The following is a 12,326-nucleotide window of genomic DNA, read 5'->3' on the forward strand; positions in this document are numbered from 1 at the left end:
TGTCAGTCTCAATCTCCCAATTTATCCCTCCCCCTCTTATCCCTTGGTAACCACAAGTTTGTTTTCTACATCTGTGACTCTATTTCTGTTTTGTAAATAAGTTCATTTGTACCCTATTTTTTAGATTCCACATGTAAGTGATATCATATGATATTTGTCTTTCTGTGTCTGACTTACTTCACTCAGTATGACAAGTTCTAGGTCCATTCGTGTCACTGCAAATGGCATTATTTTGTTCTTTGAATGTTGCTTTTATTACAAGATGCTAAGGAATGGCAGAATTTGCCAGAAGTAAGAGGAGAGGTTTTTTTCACACCTTGCCTCCCTTTCCATTTGCCTCCTTCCATTGTCAATGAATTGACCGAAAATAGATTATGAGCACAGATTATCTTGCCCCTAATTTGGCGAATACTTTTTGATCTCCAAAAAGCCAAATGGTCGGTCTTTTCTGTTCAGATACAATTTATTTAAAAGCATAATTAATAAATTTTCCTCCATATGACAGGATCTAATGACATCAAACACCAATGTGATCAATGCAATCACAGAGATGGCTTTGAAGATAACAGACCGTTACTGGGTCTGGCCAGAGGTCCCTGAAACTGATTACTCTTCAGTAACAGCCCTTCAGCCTTTGGAAGACATGAGTAGGATCGGCATTATTGACAATCTTACATGGTAGGATGTTTGTGTAGCGATTTTTACATCGGTTCAGTGGAAGGTCTGCAGCGAAGTGTGGAATATCCAGTCCAATCAACTTCAACTCCTGTAAATGACAGAGAATAGATTTGAGATTCCCATACATGGTATGGATTGCATTCTTGTTCACATCGGTTTATTGCTCATACTGGATTATTCTTCACTTCCTGCCTCTAATAGAATGATCACAATTATCACACCCCCTTTGCTTTACGCTGTCACAGTGGCTCCCTTTTGGGGCAGAGTGTACTTCTCCATCCTACTGTTGCCACCTTGCTTTTGGCCAGTGACGTTGGGTAGAACTCACGTCCAATCAGAAGCTTTAAATGTGTTTGCTCAGCCTGGTTTGCTCTCTTGTGCTTCTGCCGTCTGCTTGCAAAGAACATGCCCAGGAAAGCTACTGGTCCCAGAATGAGAAGACACATGGAACAGACCTGACTCTGACCCACAGCCTGAAGTAGAATGATCTCCTCTGTCCCACAGAGCCACAAGTGAGAAAAATAAGTGTTGTAGGTCACTGAGGTTTTGAGGTCGTTTCCTATATAGCATTATTGCAGTAATAGCTGACTGATGTAATACATGAAGACCTTGGATAGCTAAGTGATCACTTGGAGAAGGTAAGAATTATGTGCAGTACACTCAGGAGTATGGAGAATTTGAAAACAGAAGTAGGTTTCAGATTTTTGGAGGTACAAGGTAACTGAAATGTATGCAGTTTGCATAAATATTTCCTATTCTATGAGGAATTGTAGGTATTTCTCCTGAAGGCGATGAGCTTTTGAGAAGGTAGAAAAGGAGAGAGTGAGGAACAAGAAGTAGGGCACATTCTCCACGTTACAAGATATAGGATTGACAGTCACTAAAATCTGGTAATAAACCCCCAAAATAAGGATGACGCAGTAGTGGATAGGCAAACCCTTCCATGAAAATAGGAATATCCAAGTATCTGTTTGTGTGTATCATTACTCATAAATTCTATTATCAGAAGGTGCACCGATAAAGCAATTTTTATATAAACAGACAACAAAGATACTTCAGAAAATCTATGTTACTGGAAAAGGGGGTTTCTAAGCTTCTATGACATGTGTCTGATAGGAAATAGGGGTTGGAGTCAAGCCACCTGGATTTCTCCGGGGGCATCAGTTATTCTGTGGTCTACGTAAATGGTGCTCCCTGGAATTGTGCAGCGCATGACCAATGCAGCAAATCCCATACAAATCCGAGGGCAATATTAGTAAACGGTCTGTCTAACCATCTAGGAATGGGGTTACATATATAGTATGCATTTTTCTGTAAGACTATTAAGTGAACAAGTAGAGACACAACTTGCTGGAAATTTAATTTACATGTATGGGATGCTATTCTTCATGATTCCTCCCAATTATTACCTTAAAGAATCATAAGCTGGAGGAATACTTCTCTGGGGGAAGAACTTTGGAAAGTCTTTGAAAGAGTTTTGAAGGGAGTTGGAAACATTTGATGATGTTTTGAGAGATTGAGCAGGGAATTTTTTTGGTGTGTGTGCGTTCAGTGTCTTGATTCAAGTGCCCGTGCAAAGCAAATGTTGTAGACACCCAGTTCTTGGGATGTCTGCTACGTCCACATAGAAGTTCTTTGGTAGTTTAGCGTGTGTGTGTTTAATGGCATTGGAATGCAAGCTGCAGTCAACATGGATGAACTGATCTAATTGTCTAGATTTCTCTCTTCCTTTGATTTCTCATCACTGTTGGCTATCCAAGCTCACAAAATTGCGAGCTCTTGGCCCAAGTCGAAGTCAATCTTAAGAGAGGCATGGACATATATACACTACCAAACGTAAGGTAGTAGTGGGAAGCAGCCGCATAGCACAGGGATATCAGCTCGGTGCTTTGTGACCACCTAGAGGGGTGGGATAAGGAGGGTGGGAGGGAGAGAGATGCAAGAGGGAAGAGATATGGGAACATATGTATATGTATAACTGAGTCACTTTGTTATAAACAGAAACTAACACACCACTGTAAAGCAATTATACCCCAATAAAGATGTTAAAAAAAAAAAAAGACCAACTATGCTGACTTTGATCTTCAGTTTACAAATTTAGAAGTTTTTTTTCATCTCGGGCAAAATCCTTGCTTGCCAAATGCCCTTAAACAGAAGCTTGTCATTTTTCCTTTATAACTGTTTTTTCCATTTTAAAGGGTTGTCAAAGACTGATTATATTATTCTTATAAGAAACAAAATTTATTTTTAGCAAACTTCAACCAAATCAGTGTTATTTTTAGGTTAGCTCCTCTTGGCAGCTATAAGTGTACTTAAATGATGCTTCCATTGCTTAAAATATTTTGGAAATCTACCTCCTTCGGGGAGTGTCTTTATAGATAGTTTGTCAAAACATCTGGCTTATTTTGGTGGACCGCTTATAAACTGCAGGGTCTTGAAAAAGTATCTCAACTCTCGTTAACATCAGTTTAATTATCTGTAAGATAAGGCTAATAATTTTTCCATACCTCACTGGTATATAGTGGCTATCAAATGGAATGATTAAACTCAATAAATATTAATGCAGCACTATTGATCGTGATTGTGAAATGCTTCCATTATGATTCTTTGTTTGTTTAGCTTTGCCTGACTCCATAATTTCTCCCTCCTTTGCCATTTGTGCTAACTGAACAACTCTCCCCCAGTAAAGCCCCACTTTGAGGACAGACGGATAAGCCACAGGAAAAGCCCTCCGGTACCAAAAGAAACTGTGGAAACAGATTGAGGCTGAGAGCTGGAGCACATATGGAAGCTGACTAACTGATAGGACTTTAATTGTGTGTTGCCTCCCTGCTGTAAATGCCCTAAGTTGCTAAGAGTGACTTAATTGGCTGAATACTGTAAATGTAAATTGCCAAAGTTAAATTGTAGCAAAGCAGGAATGGCACGTATACACAAAATGCCTTGCAATCTTTTGTAATTCAGCCTGTCACTAAGTGGAAAATCAAATACTAAGTTTCCAGCCCAGTAGCTTTGCAGTTATTTTTTTTCCAACCACATGGAAACTCCAGAGGCTTCAGTCTTCATGAAGGCGAAGTATGAGGTGATGGCCTGAAACCAACGTAAGTCACTTTTGAATTTTGTTTTGCCAGGTTTTTTTCTAATATAACTTATCATTGTGGGGTTTTTTCTAGGTTACATAGTCATCCATAGTGTTGAATGATGATCCTTCCAAAGATATGTCCATGTCGGAACCCCCAGAACCTGTGAATGTGATCTTATTAGGAAAAAAGAGTCTTTGCAGGTGTAATTAAGAATCATAAGATCATCCTGTATTATCTGGGTGGCCTCTAAGTCTAATGACAAGTGTCCTTATAAACGAGAGAAGAGGAGAAGCCATATGAGGATGAGGCATTGATTAGAGCTACACAGCTATAAGCCAAAGACGCCCAGGGCCACCAGAGAGGCAAAGAAGGATTCTCCCCTAGAGCCTTCAAAGGGGGAACATGGCCTTGCGAACGCTTTAATTTTGGACATCTGGCCTCTAGAATTGTGCGAGAGTACAATTCTGTTGTTTTAAGTCACCAAGATTATGGTAATTTGTTGTGGCAGTGCCCTAGGAAACCGATACAGTCACTGAAGCCAATGGCAGTACGTGTTGTGTTGGCTGTGTCTGAAGCATACGGTCTTGAAAAGTGGGGCACAAACGCACGCACTGTATGCCTGGGTTGCCATAGCAACATACCTTAGGCTGGGTGGATGAAACAGAAATTTATTCCTCATAGTTCTGGAAGCTAGGACATCCAAGAATCAGGTACTGGCAAGGTAGCTTTCATTATGAGGCTTCTCTTGGTTTGTAGATGGCCACCGTATTACTGTGTGCTCAGATGATCTCTTCTTTGTGTGTACGTGGTGGGGTTGGGGAGAAGAGAAAGCAAGGTCTCTAGTGTCTTTTCTTATAAGGGCACTAATTTCATCATGAGGGCCCTATCCTCATGACCTCATCTAACCCTAACCACTTCCCAAAGACCCCATCTCCAATTATACCATCACACTGGGGCTTGGACTTCAACATATGAATTTGGGAAGGTGGGGTATACCTTCGTTCCGTAACATGTACCACATCTTCTCGGAAGAGCACAAGCTGTATTCTGGCTTTAGAGTCTGTAACAATGTCAACAGGTGATAAGCATTTGTTGTTTACTTTCGGATGAGGTTGGACATTAGAATCAGATGAGGTAGATGACTAGACTACAGGACAAGTCAGGAGAAACAATGTGACCTGTGTTGTGGCCAGTGAAAGGTCCAATGGGATAGGACAATGGCTGGTTACTTTTCAGGTAAACACAAAGGGAGAAGAAAGGATTTAGAGCAAGGTATTTAGTGATGTTCTGTATTAGTTCCCTAGGGCTGTCATGACAAAGTGCCACAAACTGGGTGGCTTAACACAGGGGTCCCCAACCCCTGGGCCACGGACCGGTACCAGGCCACGGCCTGCTAGGAACCGGGCCGCACAGCAGGAAGTGAGCGGCGGGCCAGCGAGCGAGCAAAGCTTCATCTGCCGCTCCCCGTCGCTCCCATTACTGCCTGAACCATCCCCACCCCCACTCCCACCCCCAGGCCGTGGAAAAATTGTCTTCCACGAAACTGGTCCCTGGTGCCAAAAAGGTTGGGGACTGCTGGCTTAACAGGAATTTATCATCTTATAATAATGAAGGCTTGAAATCCGAAATCAAGGTGTCAGCAGGGACATATGCCCTCTGTAACCTACAGGGGCACACCTCTTCCTAGCTTCTGATGGTTTGTTGGCAATCTTTGGTTTTCCTTCACTTGCAGGTGCATGACTCCAATCTCTGCCTTTGTCATCACATGGGATTCTCTCTCTTTGTCTCTGTGTCTTCACATGGCTATCTTTTCATAAGACCCTAGACATATTGGATTAAGAGCCCACCCAACTCCAGGATGACCTCATCTTAATTACATCTGCAATGTCTCTATTTCCAAATAAGTTCACATTCTGGGGAACTACGCAATTAGGGCTCCGACACCTATAACAGGTACTCTGAAGGAAGAATGGGAAACTTGGACACCTGATGTAATACTGGGTAAGAAGGATGTCAACCTCAGGACCGTCTAGCAATAGCTAGTAGGGCCCTGGGCTCCAGGATGGGTAACGTTCCAATCACTAGACAAATTACTAGTACAGGCACTTGGAAACAGAGACCAAACCTTAGGCAATGAGGAATGAGAGCAGAGGAAACTCAGGTCTGGGAAAAAAGTAAGACCCCTTCTGTAAGAACTGCTGTAGAGCGTATGAGTTGACTTATTTCAGCAATGCTGCAGGTAGATCTCCAGGGAACTGGACTGAAACGCAAATAAAAACAGCTACAGTGACTTCCCTAGTGGTGCAGTGTTAAGAATCTGCCTGCCAATGCAGGGGACACAGGTTCGATCCCTGGTCTGGGAAGATCCCGCATGCCACGGGACAGCTAAGCCCGTGAGCCACAACTCCTGAGCCCACATGCCACAACTACTGAAGCCCTCATGCCTAGAACCCATGTTCCACAACAAAAGAAGGCACTGCAATGAGAAGCCCACGCACTGCAGCGAAGAGTAACCCCCGCTCCCCGCAACTAGGGAAAGCCCGTGCACAGCAATGAAGACCTAACGCAGCCAAGAAAAGAATAAATAAATAAATAGTTAAGGTTTAAAATAAAAATAAAAACAGCTACAAATGGGAGCTACTACCAGAAATCAAAGATCATCTCCTATGAACTATGTGGCAAGTGATATAGTTTTGTTCTAACCTATGCAGCCACATCTCCAAACAAAGGTAGTGAGGGCTTTCCTAGCATCCTGATCAAACACAAAGTACAGAAATTAATGGCAAAATTAACGATATGTGCTATGTCTTATGGGATCTGAGATTCCAAACTCTAAATTCTGGCTTTTTGAAACGTTCTCAACATGAGACAATAGAAATGAGAAATTGAATCTAATCCCCGAGTCCCAAACCTCCTTAAGAAAAGATGTATATTTTCATCAGAAGGATAATCAATCTTTCCAACAGATCTGAAATCAGATACAGAGTGAAAAAGGAATTTATTCAGTGAATGCAAATTAGCAACTCGTGGAGCTTCATGTATGACTGGTACTGGTAATACATGTAAATCCAGACAGTTTCAATTTGCATGATGTTTATAAATGACATAATGTCTCAATATGAGTGTGATCTTTCCATGTCAGTGTCAACATGAATACAGGTATTAAGCATTAATAGAAACAGAACAAATAACTATCCGATACTGAATTTAGCTAGCCCAATTGATTCAGCCATCTCTATACCCTCTTGGGGTCCCATTAGAGCAAGAAACATTTTTTTTTTCTTAAGCCTCCATTAATTATCAAGTTCAGGAAAATTTGAGGGCTGCCACGTGAAAGGTTTGACATTCACCCTGAAGTCAGGTATGAAAGTACAATGGGTCTTTGAAAATAGATGGGGTTACTCTGACACTGAACCTGAGGATGTGCGGTTGGGTGGAGTTGGAGGTTGGCAATTCCTGGGAGGCTGTCAAATGAAAAAGGAAGTGAGTCAGACCACTAGGTCACTGCTTAAGCAAATGTTAGTCCAAAACCTACAGTCTGAGCCTGTGATTTAAAACAGACTTCTGGAGAGTAATTTGTATTTTCTCACCAGAGCAGAGATACAACATCAGGATTGGCACCAAATAAATTACATATTTGACCAATGATGTTCTAAGAACAAAGGGATATGAAAAAATATCCTTAAAATAAACAAAAATTACTAAACATGTCTTCAGGTCATGGAGTGATGGCTGATTTCATGAGTCAACTTGGCTACTCATAGCGCCAAGTTCCTTGGTCAAACATCAGTCTAGATGTTGGATGAAGGTATTTTTTTAGCTGTAATTAACATTTAAACCAGTAGACTTGAGAAAGCAGATTACCTTCCATAATGTGAGTGGACCTCATCACTCAGTTGAAGGCCTTAAAAGACTGAGGTCTCCTGAGGAGGAAGGAATTCTACTTCCAGATTGCCTTTGGACTTGAGTGGCAACATCAGCTCGTCCCTGGGTACCCTATAGATTTCAGACTTGCCAGCTGCCACAGCTGTGTGAGCCAATTCCTTCAAATAAATCTCTCCATCTATCTATCTATCTATCTATCTATCTATCAGCTTCTATCTTCTATTGTATTATCATATATAGGATCTTCATATTATAAAATATAATTATATAATAATCATATAATATAATTATATAATGATATAATTAACATATATTATATATGTGTATATATATGTATAAATGTGTGTGTGTGTGTATATATATATATATATATATATATATAAAATGTATATGTCTCCTAACGGTTCTGTTTCTCTAGAGAACCCTGACTAATATGTAAGAATTATAAATGTAACCTTGTCCCCAATTTAGTCCAGTGTCTCTCCATGGAATACCACTGGCTTGGGACAATTCTTTATTGTGTGAGACTGTCCCACTCATTGCAGAACACTTAACATTGCTGTCCCTTTCCCTGTTAAATACTACTCCCAAGCCATTAGGATGACCACACACCCCCAAACTCCCCCTAGGGCACTGCCTGGTACAGGTCTAGCTGAGAACCACTTTGTGTTCAACTTACCCATTCTAGAGATGAAGAAACTGAGGTGATGAGAAACTGATTTTTTCCTATATTAATTAGTGGCAAAGCAGTAGTGAGGATCCAGGTTTTTGGACTCTCAGTTTGGTACATTCCTATCTGCGTTATAAATCCTATGAAATAAGCTTGCATGTGTTCATTTATACCTTGAATATATAGAAGCCCTCAGCATATTGTAAACTGAATATTTAGTCATAAAATTGACCATTCAACTTTTCACATTTTTGAAGCAGCTGAAGCTCAGATCTAATCACTTATTGCGTGGTCCTCTCTTTGGGTATAATGCTCTTGGTTTCTGGTTTATCCACATGGTACCAATAAGAACTGTCCTTTTCTTCCGTAATTCTGCCCTCCCAGGCTGCAGACAGTGTGAGCAGACATCATTAGCCATGCCAGCCAATCAGAATCCTCCCCTGTTATTTTTTAAACTACAAACAAGAAAGACAGTCAAGGACTCCCTTTGGCAGCCATAGGTGTGATACTCCGAGGCTGATTGCGGTCGCATTTTCCACTATGAGAAAGAGGTTGGTTTGCAGCCAAAGAAAGTGAGGCCAAGACAAAGAGAGAAGTAGAAATGAGAAATAAAAAGAGGGGGTCTCTTCAGGTGTGTGGCCCCTGATTCCAGCCATTCCTGAGACTGAGCTGCTTCCCTGCTCTCCTCCTGGTTTAGCTATTCAACCTTTCCTTTGCTTATATGAGATACCTTAGTTATCCTTTGAACAAACTCCCTTCTTCTTTGGTCTAAACTAGTTTGAATTGTATTTCTGTCATTCACAACTGAAAAAAATATTTTATTTTTACCAGAAAACGATTCACTGAATTTCTTTTTATAATGATGCAATTCAGAAGCACAGTAATAGTTACAATGGGGTTTGATGACATGAACTGGGGGTACTCTTAATCCTTCCAGGAGAGGCAGTGATCCTGGCTGTTCCACCAAGGTCATATCATCTGGTAGGAATTAAGAGACTGTGGCTGGGCTTCCCTGGTAGCGCAGTGGTTGAGAGTCCGCCTGCTGATGCAGGGGACACAGGTTCGTGCCCCGGTCCGGGAAGATCCCACGTGCCGTGGAGCGGCTGGGCCCGTGAGCCATGGCCGCTGAGCCTGCGCGTCCGGAGCCTGTGCTCCGCAACGGGAAAGGCCACAGCAGTGAGAGGCCCGCGTACCGCAAAAAAAAAAAAAAAAAAAAGGTAAAAAATAGAAGGTGTAACTACAATATAATTTTTATCAGAATTATCTAGATATTTATTTTCTTCTGAGTTTGGGCTTATGTTTTCTTATAAAAAGCGTCCTCCTTTCGTTGGTATACTCTTCTGAAATGCCATCCTCACCATAGATCTCCATTTCAAATTGAGTTTCTGTTCTTCGAGCTATAGCATTTGGTGTAGCATTTATAACTTCTCATGCACCTGCGTACAATGGATGACTGAGCCAGGCTTTATGTGGCATTTCTCATGACACAGGTGATAGTTTGGGGGCTTTGTATTTGATAATGTATAAGATCTTTCTCATCCTTAAATGCCCAGTTAGAATGGATATCCGTACCAGGATTCCTGCTGATTCTTGCAGAACAAAGCTGTCCTTGGCTGATGTGAGGAAAGAAGAAATGAATATGGATAATGAGGAGAGAGCAGCTACATTCTACCACCTGGTGTCTCACAGGAAAAGCAGCTAAGCGGCTTTAAAAAAAAATGACATAATTTAGAAAAGTCACTTTATCTTTCCCTTCTCCCTGGTCTCCTTGAGCCTTGCTGGAAGCCTGAAGAATGGGAAGCTATCCAGACTGTGTTCTGAGCTGTGAAATGTGTGGGAAGAAAACCTGAGGACCAGTTATATCCCTCACACTACTGAGATCCTAGACCCTTTTCCATCTACTCTGACACATGTTCTCGGAATCAAAGAAATATGTGTGCTTCAGAAAAAGATGTTGCCAATTTTATTCCTCTTTTACCCAAAGCATGTGTAATTCTCTTTCTCCAGTTTCTCCGAGAAAAGAAAACAAAACCTCACAAAGACATGTGCAGTAGAATGCCAAGAGTCCTACAGCAAAAGAGACACCAGGCTCTTATATGCTCAGGAGACAAAGGGGTCCAATTCATCCATCATCCACCCTTACTGTGTCCTAAGTGGCATGAGAAACACACTAAAAATCCCGTGAAAGAGAAATTGTTCCAGGTCTCAATCCTCAGCTTGCTTTCTCCCTGCACTTTCCATCCCCCTGGTTTTCAATGTTACCATTGAAAACTTCTCCTGTTACCATGTTTGTTCTCCCCAGCACCCCCAGTACCTGTATCTCTTCTCTTCTTTCTTTCATTCGTGCCACCCAAACCCTGACTTCCTAACTAAGGGTTGACATCCTGGCTCTGAACCAGCACATTAGGTACCCCCAAGCCCAGTTACCATCCGGTCCATTATGAACCACACCACCAGCACTGCCTAGTGAGGAGGGGAATGACACTGGTACAAGGCTGCCAATTCCCCTGCCCACAGAGGGTAGGAAAAACTTTACTCACTCACCTCAAATTGAAGAGAAAATTTATAGTCAGAGTCTTTGGCCATATCCTTGATGTAGGCGTCAAAGTCATCCAGTTGCACTGGGCTTTGTCAAATACAAAGAAAGGTATGTTTTAAAAATCCTGTTGATAGGTGTCATATAGCATTTAACACCATACTTCTCAAACATGAACAATTTTCTTGCAATTTTTCTTCTTACTTCTCAGAGGTTAGCACTGTTTGTTTTTTGGTTAAAGTTACCAGTCGCTAATATATTATAATTAAAAAGAGAGCCCTATATATTAAACTTCCTTGAGGATAGGAGAAACCTCTAGATTTTTAATTGGCTTTTACTTTAGCAGTAAAATATTACATATACACACACTCATACACTCACAGATATATGTGTTGTTTCTAGAAAACTCCAGTTTATGGAAAAAAACAAAGGATTAGTCTGAAGACCTGTTCGAATTATAGTTTTACTTTATTTACCTAACTCTTCTGAGACTTAACATGCTCATCTATGAAAAATCAGAGTGATACCTACATCACAAGGTTGACACACAGTATGTTACAGATTACAGAAACACGGAAGTTTAAACAGCTTTACAAGTGTAAGGAATTGTGCTGCACTGCAGTGTCCTGGCAGGAAACATTTCTCCAGGGAGCTCTCAGAGCGCTCTCTCTCTCTCTCTCTCTCCCTCTCTCTCTCAGAGTTGTGTTCAGAGTCTTGCATAGCAAAATGGTTCAGGACAATCAAGTAACACATCTGAGTTTATGTTTCTGTATCAGTAGCAGAAGTGCTCACCTTCTTCCTTGTTTTTTGTTTTTTTTTGAATAAGAATTCGGTTTTATTTCCTGTGGTTTTCTCTAGCTGCTTATCTCTTCTAGAGCCTACCCGTGCCAACCTGTTCCCTGAGCTTCTTCAGGATGCCGCACTGTCACCTAACCCAAGCCTTTCCACCTTGACAGGGTCCACAGAGTTGACCTTTCCCTTCATCTTGCTGCAAATTACTCTGCTTATATCATCTATCTGTGGTCTTATGCCCTATTAGCAAATACAAAGTATATGATAGATATTTGTTCAAAGTTGTCGATTAGCTAACCTGATAGATTATGTTAAGATTTTAGTTGATTTTTGAGGGTATTATACCTCCCAGATAATACATTCAAATTTTAATGGTTTTACTTAATAATGATAACATGAATGCCTTGTACCCTTAAGACACCCTAAATACTCTTATGCGTCATCTTGCTGGGTTGATGGTTAAGGTAGACATGGACAACATTAGCCCCACACTCCAGATGGAACTCCACAGAGAGCCCAGGCTGAGACAGTCAAATGAGTAGTTCAAGATCTCAGGGCTACTAAGCTGGAGGACCCTGGGTAGAAGCAGGAGAAGGACTCCTGGTTAAAAGCTTTTCCATTCAACTTTGCCACCCTTCCAGAAGAAACAGCTAAACGGGGGCGGGGTGGGGTGATCCTTCCC

The 12,326-nt window shown here is 41.3% G+C and overlaps 1 protein-coding gene across 3 annotated transcripts in view; it reads right to left on the minus strand.

The window, feature by feature from the left end:
• The window catches only part of PTPRO (protein tyrosine phosphatase receptor type O), a 231,335-nt gene that overhangs the window by 19,888 nt on the left and 199,121 nt on the right, over positions 1-12,326 (minus strand). For all 3 annotated transcript variants that reach the window (XM_060306114.1, XM_060306115.1, XM_030841319.2), the window contains 2 exons: positions 10,861-10,942; positions 676-766 (listed from right to left, as the gene is read on the minus strand). In XM_060306114.1, coding sequence (XP_060162097.1) covers positions 676-766; positions 10,861-10,942 — 173 coding nt within the window. The remainder of the gene's footprint in view (positions 1-675; positions 767-10,860; positions 10,943-12,326) is intronic.

This window comes from Globicephala melas, chromosome 10 (genome assembly GCF_963455315.2).
Source record: "Globicephala melas chromosome 10, mGloMel1.2, whole genome shotgun sequence".
Lineage (NCBI taxonomy): Eukaryota > Metazoa > Chordata > Mammalia > Artiodactyla > Delphinidae > Globicephala > Globicephala melas.